At 40.9% G+C, this 21437-nt stretch overlaps 1 protein-coding gene across 3 annotated transcripts in view; it reads right to left on the reverse strand.

The window, feature by feature from the left end:
• cenpe (centromere protein E) overlaps positions 1–21437 on the reverse strand; it is a 131226-nt gene that overhangs the window by 97364 nt on the left and 12425 nt on the right. For all 3 annotated transcript variants that reach the window (XM_048528211.2, XM_048528210.2, XM_048528208.2), the window contains 7 exons: positions 19978–20028; positions 15830–15881; positions 11348–11435; positions 11053–11182; positions 7318–7437; positions 5311–5457; positions 3615–3723 (listed from right to left, as the gene is read on the reverse strand). In XM_048528211.2, the coding sequence (XP_048384168.2) occupies positions 3615–3723; positions 5311–5457; positions 7318–7437; positions 11053–11182; positions 11348–11435; positions 15830–15881; positions 19978–20028 (697 nt within the window). The remainder of the gene's footprint in view (positions 1–3614; positions 3724–5310; positions 5458–7317; positions 7438–11052; positions 11183–11347; positions 11436–15829; positions 15882–19977; positions 20029–21437) is intronic.

The following is a 21437-nucleotide window of genomic DNA, read 5'->3' on the forward strand; positions in this document are numbered from 1 at the left end:
ATCCGTTTAGGATGCTGTAGGAATTAAGATGGATATAGCAGAAGCTACAAAAGAACAATCCTTGCATATATGGAGATTTTAAGGCATTTTATAAAGTACCACAAAAGATTTAACCAAGGAACAATATAATGTTCTGTGATTGGTTAAAAGAAAGGAGTTAGGGAAAGAGTGTGCTAATAATTGGACTCTTTGAGGAAAGACGTGTAGTAGGGTCCCCCAGGATTCATTAGCAGGGTCTTTGCTTTAGCTCAGTATAGATGCTGCTGCTTTGGATTCCCAATTTACAAATGACAAAAACTGGGCTATGTAGTGGGAAAAAGGGTAGCAACAGACTCAAGGGAGACAAAGACCAGAAAAACAGTCACATGGTTGATGCAATTTAATGTGTACATGTCCTAGAGTGGGACAGAAAAGGAATGTAGAAGCACAGAAAGAAAAGCCTCAAATAAGATTGAGGAAAAGGATGGCATAAAATATAAATTACTGACTTTTAGTTAAATGCATGTAGTATTTGAAACAAATAAATAAGTTAACAGCCCAAATCAAAGCTAACTTCTATACATGGCTATAGCCCTTTTTGAGACAGTTACAGAGATCAAAAAGTGGGAACTAATTATGCAGGTGTATGTGACTTTTCAAAAGGATAGGCCAGAATGACAGAGGAGCTTTGCTAGTATAGGATGGAGTAAGCATGATAGCAAGTAATAATCTTGCAGTGTAAGATGTACAGTCCATACGGGTGGAAGTAATAAATTATAGTCATGTTGCAGACAAGACAATAAGTCAGGAGATATTTAGGGCATAGATGACTTAAAAATTTAAGTAGACGAAGGAGATCAAATTGAAGGCCTTTCAAGGTGCAATTTTAGAGATCCTACCTCTGAACTAAGAGTCCAGGCATCGAGACCCACTTACTCCAGAGAATTGTAATAATATCTGAAAATACTTTTTTTAAAAAACAAAAAAAAGTCAAACTGGCAAAAGGTAGGAAAGTGGAACAATTCTTGCTGTTTATTCAGGAGTTACCTAAAGGAAAAAGTAAGGATCAAACTCAGGATAAAGCTGTTTTGTGTCTGGTAATGTACAATGAGGCAAGTTTTATAAACAATCTCAGCTATACAGAGATGTGGGTGTATTGGCATGTGAATCAACAAAAAGGTTAGTATCAGGGAAGACAAGCAGAATGTTGATATTTAATGCAACAAAAGTGGAATATAAAAATAGGCAAGCTTTTCTAAACAAAAACAAAGTTGCTGGAAAAGCTCGGCAGGTCTGGCAGCATCTGTGGAGGAGAAAAAAGTTAACGTTTCAATTCCGGTGACCCTTCCTCCGAACTGGTGGTGGCTGGGAAGAGATCAGTTTATATGCAGAAAATAGGGAGATGGGTGGGGTAGGGAGTAAACAATAGGATAGAGTCCAAAGAGAGAAAGACAGCTGGACAGACAAAAGGAGTTGCTAACAATCAGGCTGGGAGGATGAATAGTTGTTAGTCACTAACAGTTCCCATTAACAACAGGGGGTGTGTAGTGGCAGACTATGTGGTAACAAGGCCTGGCGTGGGGGTGGGGTGTCTAGGCCCTAAAATTATTGAACTCAATATTGAGTCTGGAGGGCTGTAGGGTCCCCTAGCAGAAAATGAGGTGTTGTTCCTCCAGCTTGCCCTGGGCTTCACTGGAACACTGTAGCAAGCCAGAGACAGAGATGTTGGTCAGGGAGCAGGGTGGTGCATTGAAGTGGCACGCAACAGGTGGTTCAGGGTCTGTTTTGCGAGCAGAACGTAGATATTCTGCAAAGCAGTTGTCAAGTCTGCACTTCGTTTCCCCAATGTAGAGGAGGCCACTGTGTGAGCAGCAAATGCAGTAGATTAGATTCTGGGAAGTGCAGGCAAAGTGTTGCTTCAGCAGGAAGGTATGTTTGGAGCCTTGGATACTGGGGAGGGAGGAAGTAAATGGGCAGGTGTTACACCGTCGCCGGTTACAGGGGAAGGTGCCATAGGGAAGTGGAGGGGCGCATGGAGGTGAAGGGAGGGTGGACCAGGGTGTACCTGAGGAAATAGTCCCTGTGGAAGGCAGACAAGGGAGGGGAGGGGAATGTGAGTCTGATAGTGGCATCCTGCTCGAGGTGGCAGAAATGGCATCTGATGATCTTCTGGATGTGGATGCTGGTGCGATGGTAGGTAAGGATAAGGGGGACCCTATCGCTGTTGCAGGAGGGAAGAGAAGGGCTAAGGGCAGAAGTGTGGAAGATGGGTCGGACCTGATTGAGGGCCCTGTCAACAACGGAGCTGGGAAATCCTCGGTTAAGAAAGAACGTGGACATTTTCAAAGTTGGCCTCATCTGGGCATATGCGACGGAGACGGAAGAACTGAGAGAATGGAATGGAGTCTTTACAGGGAGTGGGGTGTGAGGACGTATAGTCCAGGTAGCTGTGGGAGTTGCTGGGTTTGTAATGGATATTAGTGGACAGTCTATCCCCAGGAATGTCGAGGAAGGGAAGGGAGGAGTCAGAGATAGACCAGGTGAAAGTGAAGGCAGGGTGGAAATTGGAGGCAAAATTGGTGAAGTTTTCCAATTCTTGACGAGAGAGGGAAGCAGCACCGATGCTATCATCAATGTATCGGAGAAAGAGTTGTGGGTGGGGGCCGGAATAGGACTGGGACAAGGAATGTTCCACGTACCCCACGAAGAGCCAAGTTCTTCTGAAACTCAATGGGAAATTGACGAGACTGCACCAAGAAAAATGCATACAGGTTTGGTCATCTCATTTGAAAAGAAGTTCAGCATTCTTTTGAAACTGTTCAGAAAAGGTCAGCACAACACAATTTTGGGGTGAGAGTTTTTTTTTTAAAAATGGGAGTGGTTTGGTGATAGTGGTGGTGAGGAGAGACATACGATACCAGGAAGATCTTTCAACAAGACAGTTCCCTGTTGACACAGTGGAAGAAAAATTTTTGGAAGGGCTATTAGTACATGCAATTCTTCCCCCCCCCCAGGGTAGCAAAGGCTAGGTCTTTAAATGTATTTGAGGCTCAGCCAGATAGATTTCTGATAGACAGGGAGTCAAGGATGTAAACAAAAATAGTGGGGATGAATTCACAACCAGATGAACTACAATCTTATTCAACTATTCAATAAGTTCAAAAGGACCAAACTGCCTACTGTTACAATCAAGTATTACATTCCTTTGTTTCAGGGATCAAAACAAAACATGCAATTAAGTACTGGCCCCCTGCTTATTTTCTCATTTTAACCCCACCAGCATTTACATTTTTAGTACTCTCCTCGTTGTAAAGTTCCCTAGGAAAATTGACATTGAGCACCAAGAAATATGCAAATACCTAGTACTCAGCGTACAGCACTGAAGGATTACTTTCAACAACACCTGTAGAACACAGACTGCTACTGGTCCAATAACTCAAGAGAATCTTGCAAGATCCAGTAGTTATAATTTTTCCTTCCAAGTGAGCTGACAGACCATATCCCATTTAACTTGTAGGATCAGTCAGAATGACAGATAAGTTTGGCCTTGTGATAACATTATGCCTATCTTTGAATATATTCTCTTAAAATTGAATTGGTTGACAAGCAGTTAGTATCTTAGTTATCAAACTTGCCTTCATCAAGCTCTTGGCAGCCCTTATCCAACTTGATCATTTTGGCAGAAGAGTCAAAACTAGCTCGCAATTTTCCAGGAGCCCAGGTAACCCTTCTCTTTCTTCTGGCCTAAAAAGAAATATGGAGAGCTATCATAAGATATTTTAAAATGTACACCATATGTTTCTATCCAGGCCTGGCAGCATATACAACTCATTTCTTACTGTCTAAACAGCCCTTCCCAATTAATCTCAATGAAGCATTTTGGATATTCTTTTACACAAGTAACCTCATAACTCCATAAACCCAACATGGCAAAATAAATGTTAGTTCACCTTACAATATAACATTAACTTAATTTGGTGGCAAACATGTAGGAATCTAGGTAGCAGTTCCAGGTCAAGGGGAAATAATCCAGCAAGTTCAGACAATGATTGACATTTTAGGAATTGGATGGATCACCAAGTCATTCAAAGGTACGAGCAAAGCTACATACACCAAGTATTCCTCCAGTCTCATGGTCATAATTAACAAAGGCAAAGTCTTGAAATTTCAAGTTATTCAGCATTCACGAATGGAGACAAAAGCAAGTGTCACAGACTTGCACTATCCTTTCTGGATTCCATTCCCAAATGGTCTAGAGCTGGTTATGATTGTATTCTTTGTCCTTGGTCCCTCAACTACACACACCTACTTTAAACCTTGCTCACATGTGTGATTTGTGGCTCCATTCTCTCTTCGATGCTCATCACTTTTGCATTCCTGCCCTATGGGCTTTGGGAGCAAAGACTAGTTGTTCACTGCACTTCTGCTTCTAAGCTTGTATCTATATTATCAACTTGCCATTAAGCTGGAGTCAAAATTCTGTGAGCCAAAATCAAAGACATTATTTTTGGTCCCAACTTTCGCCAATGCAAATTATTCAGAAACCTGTGATACCTCATGGAGAAATCACTGCAAATAACTAGACAATTTATAAAACTCCTCTATTAGACCCCTAAGAAATGATAACTCGCTCTTCAAGTTTGAAAAAGGTTTTCGTTTGGCACATGAATTGCCAATTCATCTCACTGAACTAAGTTAGGACTCATGTACAGTAGCTCGTCACCTTTCCATTGGTAGATTGGTGTTTCTGCCATGTTATTTAACCCTCCTGGTCCAGAAGGGAACAATTAAATTGTGGAAATTAATTTCTACATGTAGTGGTTAGAAATAAGTTTTTCCTTTATTTCACCCATTTTCTTATACATCACTCCTCAGGGTTTTCTTTTGCTTTCTTAAAAAAGATGAAGCATGTCTTGGCACCTTTCATTACTTATGCTTAAAACATACTGAACATTGCTCTCTAGTCAAAATTTATTCCTGAAACTTTAATGTTGTGATTTGCGCAATAAAATTGTTTTTGTTTTCTAAGAGTAGCCAGGAACTTAAACAACTATCTTATCACACCATTATAACTTGCATATAAAAATCATACAAATTGGCTCGACTAGCACAGAATACAAGGCTATCCCTGAACTTGAACAGGGATTCGAAACAATGCCATTTCTTCAATGCTCAGGGGATCCCTATCACTAAGCCCATAAGTTCCTTAAAATGTTCATGCTCAGACAGAACTTGTACCACCCCTTCAAATAACAATTTACTTTTGAAGCTTAATCCACAGAAATAGTTCAGAATCTAAAGACAACACATTTTTTCAAAAAAGATACTTACCTTCATTTCTTGGTCGTCATCAGTTGAAACTCTAACGAGCATTCTTGTCAGGTTCTTTATTTTCTGCTCGTGCTCCATTTGAAGGATATGCTTTTCTGACAACAGTTGAGCTTTCTCCATTGCTTGAACACGAGTCTCTGAGGTGAGCTGCACAGCAGAAAGGTATTTGTCACTTCACACACAATCATAAGAAAGAAAAAAAAAAGGCCATTTAGCCCATCAAGCCTCCCTACCATTCAGTAATATGGCAGCCTTAACTCCACTTTCCTACCTTCCCCATATTCTTGGATCCCACCTTCAATAAGAATACTTTTGATGGACAAGGATGAGTCAGAAAGTGACTCAGCCTTCACTGTTCTCAGGGCAAGGGAATTTCAGACATTGATCATAGAGAAGAAATTCCTCCTTCCAGTCTCAAGATTGAAAGACCCCTCTTGTTTTGATAATGGTCCCCTCTACAAAGGTGACATTTCTCAGCATCAATCCTGTCAATTCTCCAAAGAATCTATTATTTGTCTATTTGTACAGGTCCAACAAACTCAACTTTCCCTGTTATGGCTACCCCATCCAAAGAAACAGCCAAAGAACCTTTTATGACCTGCTGCCATCAAGTATAATCCATTTTAAGACAACAAAATTGTACACAGTATTCCAAGTGTGTTCTTCCCTAGATGCTACAGCATTTTGGCATCTTTCTTCAGTCAAATAAGACTTTTTTCAAAAAAAAACATTGTTTCTGCCAAAGCACTTTTTTTGGCATTATATTCTTTGGGGCGGCACGGTGGCTCAGTGGTTAGCACAGCAGCCTCAGCGCCAGGGACCCGGGTTCGATCCCCACCTCAGGCGACTGTCTGTGGGGAGTTTGCACATTCTCCCCGTGTCTGCGTGGGTTTCCTCTGGGTGCTCCGGTTTCCTCCCACAGTCCAAAGATATGCAGGTTTGGTGGATTGGCCATGCTAAATTGCCCATAGTGTTTAGGGGATGGGTCTGGCTGGGATGCTTGTTGAGCCAAAGGGCCTGTTTCCACACTGTAGGTAATCTAATCTAATTCTTTCTGCTATGTTTTTTGCGCACTCACAATCTATCGATATCCCTTTACAGTGTCTTTCTCACACCTTGCCCTCTCATCCATTTCAGTATCAGCAGATTTGATAACAATGCAGTTGGTAGCAGGTGTCATTTTTTGTCTGCGTTAGACACTGCCACAGAAGTATGAAAGCAAATAGGTCAAAATGATTATGCAACTTGAAATTAATGAGCTTTGGGGGAATGATACTTTCCTAAAATGTCAAGTAAAAGACCACATTTATGCTCAGAAAAGCGTACTGATGATACTTTAGCTTGATATTGCTACCTGCTCAATCAAATGCGTTTTGGGCTCTTACTTCAGATTATGCAAACACGTGGGCCTTACCCAAAGTCATGCCAGCTTCCCTCAGTGAAAGGTAATCACTTTTACTAACTCATATCCTTCTGCTATTCAAAAAAATGTGATGCAAAATACCAAACCACCCAGTTAAATTGAATCCTTGATTTTTGAAAACTTGAAGGAATCATGGCAAGACAAAGTGACCATAAGCAGAATTGTCACAATCTGCAGGCTAGAGAAATTTTGTACCTTCCTTGTGTCAGGAGAGCAATTGGGCATACACATCAAGGCAGCAGCCAACTTAGGGAGCTCAGAACGTGGTAGCCAGCATTTCCCATCATTCCAACATTGAATATTACAACCATAAGGAAAGCTTCTTTTATAGCAGTAACGTCCTGATATCTGGGCCAAAAGCCCTGGGCTCAAATCCCTTCTGCTCCAGATTTAGATTCACTGGGTTGGATCAGCCCCTTATGAGCAATTGAATTTCCTCAAACTATCCTCCGTTCATTGAAAAATTTTGGAAAACTTCACTTCCATAGGAAATCTCTTTACCAAATCCTGAAGAATTTTGTTAATTTAGGTATTAAATTGAGAAAAAAAGCCCGAACAATATCTCCCAATTAGCATTAACTTACTTCTTCCAGTTGGTTTGTCAGATCCATTATTTCCTTCCGACATCGCTTCAACATTGCTTGCTCATCTAATACTTCATTCACATGAGGAGTATTTTTCATGAATTTGGCAGTACTTGCAAACTATCAAGAAAAACATAGCACATGCTTGGATTTGGTTAGTGTCTGTTAGGGTGGCAGGGCAGCGGGTGTGCACATTAACCTTCTATGGGGAGAACATTCTCTATCCAGTCCTTTCTTTTAGCTTTTCCATCTTACATGGGGTCACAATGCCAGTTGATCACACTTTTATAACAACCATTTTTGATTTTTTATGAAAAAAATCTTACTGTTGCCAACTCTACTCATTTATCCAGGTTGAAGACCAGGACCAAAGCATTTGGCTTGCCAGTGCCAGCTGTTGGGTTCTTTCTTAACCAAGAAGTCTGGAACAAGACTACAATGTGACAATAAAATCTGAATCTAAATCAAGTCAATGCCTTCCACCTCAGAATCACGACCGCAATCACCAAATCACTCCTGCTCCAGAGAAAATTCTCTCCTATCAATACAAATCAGTTAGTCAAATTATTTGAGATTCACGAGACCTTGTTTCCAGAAAGACGTTAACAAATTTTAAGTTATGCATAATTTGTTAATGTTATTATATACTTTTAAAGAAATCGTGAACAAACCATATAAACTCCAATCACAAAATATCCAGTGCTGAGGAGTACACAGAAACTGGGCTTCACATGTGGTCACTGGACAAAACCGTTTTTTTTCCAATGCTTTACACATATTTGTGCATGGCTCCTTAAATCTATGTCCCCATCACCGTTTTTACCTCCCAGCACATTTTAGAAAGTTTAGCAAATGCGGACTGATCATCACATGTAAAAAGAACCAACAGCAAACTACAACTCAAGATTTGGTAAATAATAGTGACAAACTGACAGGAGATGAAGGAAACTAGATGAGCATGGAATACGACATTTTTAAAAAGGCAAAGAGATTAGTTAAATGGCTGAATTGTGAACATAAAAATTGAAGAGTAATCAAAGATACTAGTAACATTTAACAGATGCGTGCCAAACGTAGCCCAAACTAAGCCAGCCCTACCCGTCTGTTCCTGGACTATATCCCTGTAAATCTCTTATTCAGGTACCTAGCCAAGTCACTTACTTCGGTGGGGGAAATGTAGTTGGATATGACACAGTTGGGGGAGGGGTGAGGGAGATCAGCCCTAATGCTGACTGGAACAGAATCTCTTCAGAGATGAAAAGTTAGTAATCAGAATCTAATGCCAATTTGAGAATAAGAGCATAAATTTAAGGAATGACATCATAGGAGAGCAAATTGCGTGATTAGTTGGTTTGGTAATTTTATTTTGTCTTTAGGCTAGGAAATTAATTTGCTATTGCTTTGTTAAATGAGTAACTTCATTTTAATTCTAATGATCCATTTATTTAGTTGATCAACTGCACTAAAGAACAAGTTAAGAGTCATAAAGTATACAATACAGAAGCGGGCCTTTTGGCCCAACTTATCCACGTTCCCATTTGCCTGTATTTGGCCCATACAGTCATAATCAGAGTCATACAGCACAGAAGCAGACCCTTTGGTCCAAACAGTCCATATTCAACACAACCCCATCTGTCTGCTCCTAGCCCATATCCCTCTAAACCTCTCTTATTCAAGTACCTACCCAAGTATTTTAAATGTTATAATTGTACCTGCATCTACCACTCCTCTGGCAGAATGTTCCACATATGAGCCACCCTCTGCATGAAAAAAAATTTGCCCTTCAGGGCCCTTTTAAATCTTTGCCCTCTCACTATAAACCTATGCCCTCTAGTTTTAGGCTCCCTGACCCTTTCCAAAGGAAAAAGACCATTGCTATTCACCTATTCTATGCCGCTGATTTTATAAACTTCTATAAAAGGTCGTCCCTAAGTTTCCTACATTCCAGGAAGAAGTGTCCCAGCCTATCCAAGGTCTCCTTATAAATCAAACCTTCAATCTCGGTAACATCTGTAATGCTTTTTTGCACCCCTTCCAGTTCAATAAGATCTTTCCTGTAACATGGCAACCAGAACTATACAATACTCCAATTGCCACCTCACCAACATCCTGTACGACTGCAATGCGATGTCCTGTACTTTAATGTTCTGACTGATGAAGGTGGGCATGTCAAACAGCACCTTCGCCACCCTGACTACCTGTGACACCACTTTTAAAAGAACTATGCCCTCGTACCACTAGGTTGCTGTGTTTGACATCAATCCCAGGGCCATACCTTTGTTCCCTCAACACCATTTTTTCACTCCATCACTTCCTGACCACTCTTGTTTTCCATTCCAGCAGAGAGCTAACGGTTTTTCAAGCTCCCCTCTTCTTCCAATCCAAGGCCCTAAATAGACCTTCAAAGTAGAAGTTCACTTGCACTTCTTTCAACTACTTATTCTGTATTCATTATTCAGAATGCGATCTCTTCAATGTAGAGGAGACCACACCTAGACCAAATGAAGGTTTGTCTCCAATAATGCTTGTGGTATCAAAGTTATTTATCAAAGAAAAATGGGCACAAAATAAGCAACGTACTCTTTTACATGCTGTTCTCCAATTTTCTATCACTGATACTATTCACTAACCTGAAATTGTAAAACATCTTTTGAAGATTCCTTAATATACTTCCTTCTAATTAAGAAAGTTAGATGTATGATTAGTGTGCATGAAACACAAAGTGTACTGTAAAGCAAGACTTCCAGCTGTTTAAGCTTTGGCTTCATGTACCAAAACAGTTAAACTACAACAGGCAGCATCAAGGGAATGACGCCCAATGCAGAGGCATATACTACTTGGTGGAAAAAGAATGCCTCTTCTTGTGAAGTCACCCCTGCCTCCACCGCTAGAGGGCACAAATGCAATGCTCATGTAATGACTGCTTGCAGGTTTGTTGCCCACAGTTTGTTACATCAAATGAAATGAGGGAACAACAAACAATACATCTTAAATTTAAAGCTGAAACCTTCACATAACCCTTCCAAAACAATTCTGCTGTACGTTAAAATGGCAATGCACAAAACTCTGCCTATCAACACATTGCCTCAGGAGGTATTGTACGTGCTCTTGGGAATCATGTTGCAATACCAGTATCCACTAGAAGTTACTGGTGATCCATTTACATGAACCACTGCAGTTCACATGGCTAAGGCACATCCACATGATAAAAAGGAGTTTTAGGATTTTGACCCAGTGATAGCCAAATATTTTAAATCCAGAATGGTTTGTGACTTGGAGGGAAATTTGCAAGTTTCCATCCATCCATTGTCCTAGTTCTTATTTGATAGAGGTCACAGATTATCTTGAGGCAAGTGGCAAAAGTTTTATAGAATTCTAGTTTTTTTTGTGAAAGGTTTCAGTTAAATTCCCATGAGCAAGGAACATTCAGGCTCTCATATCACTAACCCTTATTTCACTTCAAGTCACTAGAATTACATATAGTCAAGTATTCTAATTTTAAAAGGATGCTTCAGATTTGGAAGTTTCAAGACAGTGTTGAAAAAAGTGTTGACAACTTGGGAAATCTATATGTCTGCAAATACTTTCTTCCTCAAGCACTAAATGCTCCATCTTTGAGCTGGTTTTCAGCAAATTATTAGCTGACACCAACACTTGAAATTTATAGGGTGAGGCTTATTTGAAGGGATTTGAAAAGTAAGGTTAGAGGATAAAGAAGAATGAAAAAAGTCTCACCTGTAGAGTACTCAGCGTTTCCTCAAAACTAACTGGAGTAATTGTGCAAATGATCAGGGTTTTTGCATTGCCCCCAAGTGAATTCTGCAGAATCCGTGTCAGCTTACTGTCCCTATAATTTAAAAACCCACTACGGAAGAAAAAAAATTAGTCAGAAAGGCAAAAGCATTAATATCCTTATTTATTACTGCAAATTTAAAAATGACCTTTCAGTTGTAGATTAGCATTAACTATTTCAAGTGAAAAAAGACAAGGTAAAATTTAATCAGGAATTGCAAACAGAATAGTTTCCTACCCAGCTTGTCCATCACTGAGCTTCTTTATAACTTGACCAAGCACAAACAAACTACGGTTGATAAAACATCCTTCTTTTAGGCGGACACCTAAAATGATAGGGAAAAAAAGTCAATATTCCTTCACACATACAAGTATGACAGTTTGGAGCATCTCTGATGCAGAATTTTAAAGATGCCAAATAGTACAAAACACTTGTGGTAGCTAAGCATTCAATTTTACATTTTTTCAACAAAAAAAAGATACTTCACTACAAGGGGCCAGGAGTTTGATTTTTCTCTAGGAGGAATCCAAAAATCTTTATGATTGTAGACACTTAACTGGTAGAGTGGTGAGCAAGCAATGCAGGGTGATTCATTACAGCAATGGCTAAAAGATTATGGATTTTGCTTTAACTACAAAGTGATTACACACTGCTAACCTTGAAAAAAGTTATACAGAGACATAGATATTAACTATGATCTCAATTTCTCTTTTGCAAATATTAATTTGAATGTAGCACTAAATCAACGAAAGCAAGACACCTCGCAAAGTTTTGTCAAGCAGGGTAACATGACCTTGAAGAATTGTCCAACAGCAACAAGGAAATTAAAAGCACCGTGACACATACTTGGGATTAGGGTGAAAGCTGATATACTATGATCTGAATTTTCCAATCGTCATTGTTGGATTAGTTAATAGTTAAGAAAGAGTTAGTATATACTGATGACTGATTTATATTCCTTTTATGAAGTCAAAAACTTGGGCAGATAAAATCTTTAGACCTTGAAAGGTATAGATCCTTTTCAGTCTTCCAATAGCCTTGTTAATAGTGTTCATCTTTCTAACGCAATCTGTACATGATTTTTTTTTTTAAAACCACGAAGTACAGTGTGGAAGAATGTTGCAGGGAGCCTTGGATAAACTGCAGAATTGGGCCGAAAGGTGGCAAATGGAGTTTAATGTGGATAAACGTGAGGTGATTCACTTTGGGAGGAATAATAGAAGGCAGAATACTGGGTCAATGCGAAGATTCTGGGTAGTGTGGATGTGCAGAAGGATCTTGGTGTCCATGCACATAGGTCCCTGAAAGTTGCCACCCAGATTGATAGTGCTGTTAAGGCGGCTGACGGTGTGTTAGGTTTTATTGGTAGAGGGATTGAGTTCCAGAGCTGTGATGTCATGCTGCAACTGTACAAAACGCTAGTGTGGCCTCATTTGGAATATTGCGTGCAGTTCTGGTTGCCCCATTACAGGAAGGATGTGGAAGCATTGGAAAAGGTGCAGAGATTTGTCAGGATGTTGCCTGGTCTGGAGCGCAGGCCCCATGAAGAAAGGCTGAGGGACTTGGGTCTGTTCTCATTGGAGAGAAGGAGACTAAGAGGGGATTTAATAGAGACACACAAGATGATCAGAGGATTAGATAGGGTGGACAGTGAGAGTCTTTTTCCGAGGATGATGACTTCAGCTTGTACGAGGGGGCATAGCTACAAATTGAGGGGTGATAGATTTAAGACAGATGTCAGAGGCAGGTTCTTTACTCCGAGTGGTAAGGGCATGGAACACCCTGCCTGCCAATGTAGTTAACTCAGCCACATTAGGGGCATTTAAACAGTCCTTGGATAAGCATATGGATAATGATGGGATAGTGTAGGGGTAGGGGCTTAGATTAGTTCACAGATCGGCGCAACATCGAGGGCTGAAGGACCTGTTCTGCGCTGTATTGTTCTATGTTCTATAAGCCACATTTATTTAAGGCCTGGGATAACAAAGTGTGGAGCTGGATGAACACAGCAGGCTAACCAGCATCTCAGGAGCACAAAAGCTGATTGTTTGGGCCGAGTCCCTTCAACAGAAAAGGGGGATGGGGCGAGGGTTCTGAAATAAATGGGGGGGGGGGGGGGGGGGGGGAGAGGGTGTGGGGATGCAGACCAAAGGTGGATAGAGGAGAAGATAGGTGGAGAGGAGTGTACTAGGTGAGGAGGTAGGGAGGGGATAGGTCAGTCCGAGGAGGACGGATAGGTCAAGGGGGCGGGGTGAGGTTAGTAGGTAGGAAACGGAGGTGCGGCTTAAGGTGGGAGGAGGGGATAGGTGAGAGGAAGAACAGGTTAGGGAGGCAGGGACGAGCTGCGCTGGTTTTGGGATGCAGCGGGCGGCGTGGGGGGGGTAGATTTTGAAGCTGGTGAAATCCACATTGATGCCATTGCACTGCAGGGTTCCCAAGCGGAATATGAGTTGCTGTTCCTGCAACCTACGGGTGGCATCATTGTGGCACTGCAGGAGGCTCAGGATGGACATGTCATCTAAGGAATGGGAGGGGAGTTGAAACGGTTCGTGACTGGGGGGTGCAGTTGTTTATTGCGAACTGAGCGGTGGTGTTCTGCAAAGCAGTCCCCAAGCCTCCGCTTGGCTTTCCCAATGTAGAGGTAGCCACAACGGGTACAGCGGATGCAGTGTACCACATTGGCAGATGTACAGGTGAACATCTGCTTGATGTGGAAAGTCATCTTGGGGCCTGGGATGGTGATGAGGGAGGTGGTGTGGGGGCAAGTGTAGCACTTCCTGTGGTTGCAGGGGAAGGTGCTGGGTGTGGTGGGGACCATGGAGCGGACAAGGGAGTTGCGGAGAGAGTGGTCTCATCGGAAGGCAGATAGGGGTGGGGATGGGAAAAAAATATATGTCTTTAGAGGTGGGGTTGGATTGTAGATGGCAGAAGTGTCGGAGGATGATGTGTTGTATACCGAAGTTGGTGAGGTGGTATGTGAGGACTAGGGGGAAATTGTTTTTTGGCAGTTATTGCGGGGACAGGGTGTGAGGGATGTGTTGCGGGAAATGCGGGAGACATGGTCAAGGACGTTCTTGACCACTGCGGCTGGTGGTGGGGGGGGGGGTTGGGGGGGGGGGGGGGGGGGGAGACTGCGGTCCTTGAAGAATGAGGACATCTGGGATGTACGGGAGTGGATACCTCATCCTGGGAGCAGATGAGGTGGAGGCAAAGGAATTGGGAATAGGGGATGGAATTCTTGCAGGAAGGTGGGTGGGAGGTGTACTCTAGGTAGCTGTGGGAGTCGGTGGGCTTGAAACGGACATTGGTTTCTAGGTGGTTGCCTGAGATGGAGACAGAGGTCCAGGAACGTGAGGGATGTGTTGTGTTGAATGGTCCAGGTGAACTTAAGGTTAGGGTGGAAGGTGTTGGTGAAGTGGGTGAATTGAGTTCCTCTCGGGAGCACAAGGCGGTTCCAATACAGTCAGTCAATGCAACGGAGGAAGAGCTGGGGTTTAGGGCCAGTGTAGGTGCAGATGAGGGACTGTTCCACATAACCTACAAAGAGGCAGGCATAGCTTGGGCCCATGCAGGTACCCATGGCCACCCCCTTTGTCTGTAGGAGGTGGGAGGAATCGAAAAAGAACCTTTACACTACCTAGTGGTTTTCCTGAACCATTTTACAGCCAGTAGGTCCTGCAAACGCCAAAGAGGAAGGTTGTGATAGCTAGCTACCAACCATATGCCAGTGGTTGGCATCACATGCATATATGCAAGAGGTGACAAAATTTTTTTCATTGTTTACCATCATTACTCCACTTGAAACTGAAGCAACTTTGAATTTGCATATGCATAGCAAAGCAAAATTCAAAAAGCTGCCATCAGTCATGCTCTCCTCCAGAAATTTATAGTGTTGGGTAACCTTAGAAGCATAATTAGAAATCATTGAACTGCACGGGTGTATGTAAATTGGTTGGTTTGAGCAGTCAGTTAACTGTTAAATTTTACGCCATTAAAAACAAATGTGTTACAGAGCCACTAGGCTGAGAAAATAAAACATTTGATGCTGCCCGAGTAAGAACGTATACTGGAATGGGGAAAAGAAAGCAAAATTTACAGGATTCACTGACCATATATCAGCTCCAGACTTAAGTGATAACTAGAGGAGTTCCCTTCCTCAGGATGCCTAAACCAAGACTATTGTGGCATACAGTGTGGGCACAAGGTGTAACGTGACTGAATTCCAACTGACACAAGTGCTACCATGTTCAAATCCCACTTCAAGCTTGAGCCAAAATATCAAGGCTGACACCCCACTGCAGTTGAGGTAGATGGTAATTTTGGAGGCGCTGTCTTTTGAATGAAACTTTAAACCAAAGCCCCACCTCCCTGCTTCAGTGGAGCTAAAAATATTCTGCATTCTTACACCAAAAGGGCAGCAGTTATCCTTGGTATCCTGTCGAATATTACCTCTCAATCAACATCACAACACAAAAATAAAAGACTGTCATTATGCTATCTGTGGGATTTTGCTGAGCACAAATTAGCTTAGGCTTTTCCTAAATTATGAGAGACAAACTACCAGTATTTAGCAAACTGTACTTCCCAAAGAATATGATGACCACATCCAATTTAACTAGTTAGTTAACAAACTAATTAATTGTAAGAGCTTAAAGCATAGTATAAGTCAAAGTCAGTTATCAACTGTCAGACTGTTTTAGTTAGAAAACAAAAACTTGCCTTCAGCTCCTGTTTGGCTGGCTCGTTCACTGCCTGCCAGATCAACTAAATTCTGTAAAAGAAAAGCATTGATTCAAGCCTGGGCAAACAACAAAAATTGCTTATTCACTGAATTTTGCACTTCAGAAAGGGGTGGAAGAAAAGTTACTGTTCCACACAAAATTGGGTACATTAATTCACAAATCATTCAATATATGTTCCAAGTCAGGGTTTCTCGAATGGGTGTCAGGACCCAAGTGCTGTCACAATGGATGATGTGGAACTCTGATTAAGTTGTAACAATAGTACCCATGCTGTGACAGAAACCTGCATTCAGCCCCGGATCCCCACCTTCCCTTTCCAGGTCTCAGGTTAACCGCAAACCCCAAACTGAAGGGTTATAAGAATTTAAGTCTCAAAATGGGGCCACAGTCAAGGGAAAAATGAAAAGGTAACACAGCTCCAAATAAATTACAGAACAGCTCCCTAAAAATGATGATCCTGCTTCATTTAACCACAGAAAAGTCAGCTAACAAAACCCCTCTGTTTGAATTGCGAAGAATAGATTGGTTTCAATAAAGAACTTGCCACAAATCATCCAAGACATAAATACACTGTGCTGACAACCAGCTTCTCATAGCCAAAAACCCAAAATAAAAGTCTGGGCAGAGATTACACCTGAAGACACTTGCTAAGTATTCTCTGTTGACTTGTGCCTTCACACAACTTGCAAATCAAAACTTATAAACAACCTATGAATTTTCATTTGCTAACAGATTAGGCCCACGTTTATCAATGCAGGACAACATGCACCAGCTTAAGGTGGAAGCAACTTACTAAAGCTTGGATTCCCTTTTAGATCCAAGTGTTTATGTTTAAAGAATACCCCCTGTTCCCTAGCATGGAGTACAAATGTTAATTACATTCAATCCCAAGTGAAAGTCCAGATTAATAGTTTGTAGACTTAAAATGCAATTTGACCAATGAAGTAAAACATGGGTAAAAAGGTAAAATGCAGCCACTGCATTCAGAACGGCAGATGGTGAAAAGTGAGCTCCCATGTGGATCACTGCTGGGTCCGGTGTTCCCAATTTATGACATGCATGCTAGTGGATTATACGTTAGTAATTGACAAGAGGAAAATCAGGATCATTTGTGCAAGATGCAACAAAACCCACAATTGGATCAAATATGGCTGATGCACTATCAGTTGTGACAAACAAAACATTTAATTCAGACACCCAATTTCATCATGAAGTAACAAAATCAGGAATGTTACATCCTCCAGTATGCAGTCGTTGTGCATCATGAGATGAAATTAAAAAACAATGTCAGTAAATGTGTCACTTTACCAGTTCCTGCTTAAATATTCAAGCATCAAATACGTTGATTACCATTTCCAGATTATGAAATATTACTAAATGGTTAAAAAAATTGGCCCATATCACATCTGCTTTCTGGGCCACTTCACAATATTGAATGCATGAATTTTTTTTGTACTGTGTGGCAAAAATAAGGAAGTCTCGATACAATTGTGCAGGGTTTCACGGAGACCACACCTGGAGTGCTGCATCCAGTTTGCCCTCCATAATTAAAAAGAACAAATTTGCACTGGAGGGGCAGTACCACAAAGATTTGCCAGGCTGGGGTGAGAGGACTGGCTTATGATGAGACACTGAAGAAAACAGAATTGAAGTTTGAGTTAAGAGCAATGAGGTGTGACATCACAAACAAAATTCTGGATGGGCTTGAAAAGGATGGACACTAAGAAAACTATTTACCCTGGTTGGGAAATCTGGGACACAGGGGCAGACACAAGATAACAGGGTGGTCAGCTTAAGACTAAAGATGAGAAAAAACATCTTCACTCAATGGATGAATTTTTCATATTCTCTACCCCAAAAGGGCTTTGGATACTCCATCATGTGAAGAGTTATACAGCATGGAAACAGACCATGCCGAACACAATCCCAAACTAAACTAGTCAAATCTGCCTGCTCCTGGCCCATATTGCTCCAAAATTTTCCTATGTATACTCTTATCCAAAAAGAGTTTCAAATGTCATCATACCCACATCCACCGTTTCCTCAGGAAGTTCATTCCACACATGAACCACTTCTAATGAATGTTTTTTCTGTAATATTATTACACTGTTTTTCTCTAAACTAAAAAGTGAAAAGCTTTTCTACTGTCACTGCAAACCAATGCCATTTTGAAGAGTTTTAAGATGACAAAAAGAAAAGAGATATAGCTTATAGAGAGTCCACCAGTCCCGAGCCTCATCAACACCATTCCTCCTCCACTGCCTCACTGCCATCTACGTCGGAGCCAGCTAACATTGAAGTCACCACTCTACAGGGATCATCCCTTGCCGCTGGGCCTATTTTCCTGTCACCACCTGCACCGCAGTCACAGCTCTCACTACTCCACCCATGTTGACATCACTGTGATGCCTTTCCATTGCTGCCAGTTCTGGACCCAACCAATGCCAAAACAGGCTGATCCTCAGGTGCTATTTTTTGCCACTGGGCCTACCTCAGTGGCATCACCTCTGCCATTTCCAATGCCAGGTCCCATGCTTGCTACAGAAAAGTAATGGGGGCTTACGCATCACTGAGGGGTCCATACTGAGCTCATTTGCCACTGCCAATGGGGGACAAAAGTAAAGGAAAGAAGAAAAAAAAAAAAAGAGGGAAAAATAGAAACGAACAGCAGTCGTATTGGCAGAGACCTGGCTCAGGAGCCCCACACCATCTGCGTCAGGTTGCGATAAACACAACCACCTCCATCTTGGTCAGCAGATATCTAGGAACACCATCTACTACCCCACCCTAGCCATTAACTGTTCTGGACTTGGAAATATGTTGCTATTGCGTCATGGTCACTGGGTCAACTGGAACTCCTTCCTTACTGGCATTATGGGTTTCCTTAGTGCACATGAATACAGCTGCTTAAAGGCTGCAACTCACCACCGTCAAAGGGCAATTAGGAACAGCATTAAATGCTGGTCAGCCAGCAACATTGAAATCCCATGAATGATTAAAAAAATGTTGGTGGCTAGGAAGTTGGACCCCGAATAGGATCATTTTAACTGTTGTCACAAGACAAAGGGCATCTACAGTTGACATTTGCTCCTTTTTATTAAAAAAAGTGTTATTCCCGAACGCACTCCAGCTGTGTAGAGAGAAGCAGTTTCAAAAATCAGCACATTATCCAATAATACAAAGAAAAATAATCTTCAGGTTGCTGAAATGAAGTTCATATAGTTTCTCATAGCTAGGCAGAACATCCTCACCTGTTCTTGAGATGGATTCTGAATCCAGCAATAAGGGGCAAAAAGCTGTGCAAAGTACCATCTCACATCTCAATTACTAATTCCTGAATCAGGATGCAAAATAGTTATTGTTCTAGAAGGTTGTCAAATTTCACCAGAATATTTAATACTGGAGTCACAAACTTAAAATGCTTAACTCTCACCCAGCATACGAGCACATTTAAGCTTGAATAAATAATGATCTCACTCTTCCCAGAGTGCAATGAAAATAGTTCTGATTGTAAACTTTTTTTTAAGAAAAAGGCAGCTGCTATTAGGCAATGGAATTTTCAGTCACTGAAACAAAGCAATCGCAAATCTTGTATCAAAATATGATAAGAGTTCATTCTTGTTTGCAGATTAATAAATTGACAATGCAATATTACAGTAAAGAAATAAACTTGTATTTTACATCATAAAACAGAATTTAACATTTGAAAGTTTTTTTTTAAAAACCGTCAGCAAAAGTGAAGAACTGTCGAAGAAAAGTAATGACAGAATAAATTCAAGGTCTTCAGAAAATTGTATACTATGACTTCCAGGTTGTGATCAAAAGCCGTAATCCCAGATACTACACTTAGGTTAGCAGTGTGCATTCTTGCCCGAAGCATTTCAGCTGTATTTGCATTTAATTTTCTTGCTGTATTATCATTGGTGCACAACTCAAACATCAGCATCTGATACCAATAACAGCCTGACATATGTACATTGAGGCAGTCATTCAAACATTGTACATAGTTAAAGGGCATCCCAGGCAGCCAGAGGGATGGTCATTTCTGGTTAAGCTAGAACAGTAAGATTAATACAGCAACACTCAGATCTTCCATCGATTTAAATTGAATGGAATATAACTTACCAAGTGTGCAACAATAACTGCTTCATTATTTTTGTCCCTGCTTTCTACAATCTGAAATAGAAAAATAATTCAAATCAGAATGCATAAAACTAAATTTTAAAAAAAATTGAATCTTGAACCATCCAAGTACTCCAATCACCCCCAATGTTACAAGACATCTTAAAGCGCAAGAAAGTGTTTGGATCATATACTGCTTTCCATCAATGGAAATGTTCATTTCAATAATTTCTTTCAACTAGAAATCGTTTGTCACCACATTCATGATTATGAAATACTTAAACACACACTCAGAACCTGCTATCATTTGCATTGGGTGGAGTACAAAAGCAGTTTTACAAATAAACATTCACATTAATGTCAAAACCTTTCTGTCACGTTAACACATTCATTCACAAAGTGAATAACTGTGAGATAGAAAAGATCACAAAAGAAAGATTGGAGGCTATGATATTGTACTTTAAAGTTTCTCATTCAGCATTGGCTATTTAAATACATCTTTGCTTTATCAGGCACCTAATGAGCCAGCACTCCTGATAAACTGGCAATAGTTAGATGGTAAAATACCAGACGGCTACTGTACTACTGCAATCTCCATGATGTCCATGTATTCAGTTGAGGGTATGAGTGAGAAGGCTCTAAGTTTTATTAAAGTTGTTAAAAATTTAATTTCCGCTGTAAATTAAGTATAACAGTTATGTATATACACCTTGCATTATGTCTGTATTACATGCAGACCTCTTGATCAACTGGGTTATTTGATCAACCAGTACACTGCCAGTCCCAAAGCTGCCAGTTAATAAGAGGTTTGCTGTATAATTATAAAAGGTGGCCCTCAAAATTTTCCTCACATGGATAATCAGGAGAAGAAAAATATTAGAACATACCATTCTCTGCTGTTTCTTTCATGAGTTGATTATGGATCAAGCTATCTAATCCACAACAGTTTTAGAATACACTGTTCTGGATCACAGTGTCATAAATTTTACTTATAGATTGAAAAATACAGTAAAAATGATACAGTGAAAGCCAATGGGAGTGGAGTATCACCAGCAAGCCTGCCGTGAGAAAAAAAGTTATGAAGACAATGAGATTTTTCTCCCCCCTCTCTGTCTGTGTGGAGGGACAATTCGAACTATGTTGTCCATAGCCTGCAGTTAAACTAATGACTACTTCGTGTTGCAGTACAGTACTGGAAACATGGGCATATTGCAACGTCACAGACTGAAAACTCTGTCAATGACTGACTAAGCTATGTCGATTGTAACTACTTCTGATTTTGCTTCATACTTTCAATGATGCAAACAAATTGTGGCAAATTCAGAAATTAATTTGATTTTCCCCACACACCCCTTCATAAAAGGGATTTTCACTATTAAGGCTGCAGTACCTTAATCCTTTAGAATCTTGCAGTTTTTATTCATCCAACCCCAGTTCTCCTCAGAAATAGGAGCAAGTGTTCT

Source organism: Stegostoma tigrinum, chromosome 3 (genome assembly GCF_030684315.1).
Source record: "Stegostoma tigrinum isolate sSteTig4 chromosome 3, sSteTig4.hap1, whole genome shotgun sequence".
Classification (NCBI taxonomy): domain Eukaryota; kingdom Metazoa; phylum Chordata; class Chondrichthyes; order Orectolobiformes; family Stegostomatidae; genus Stegostoma; species Stegostoma tigrinum.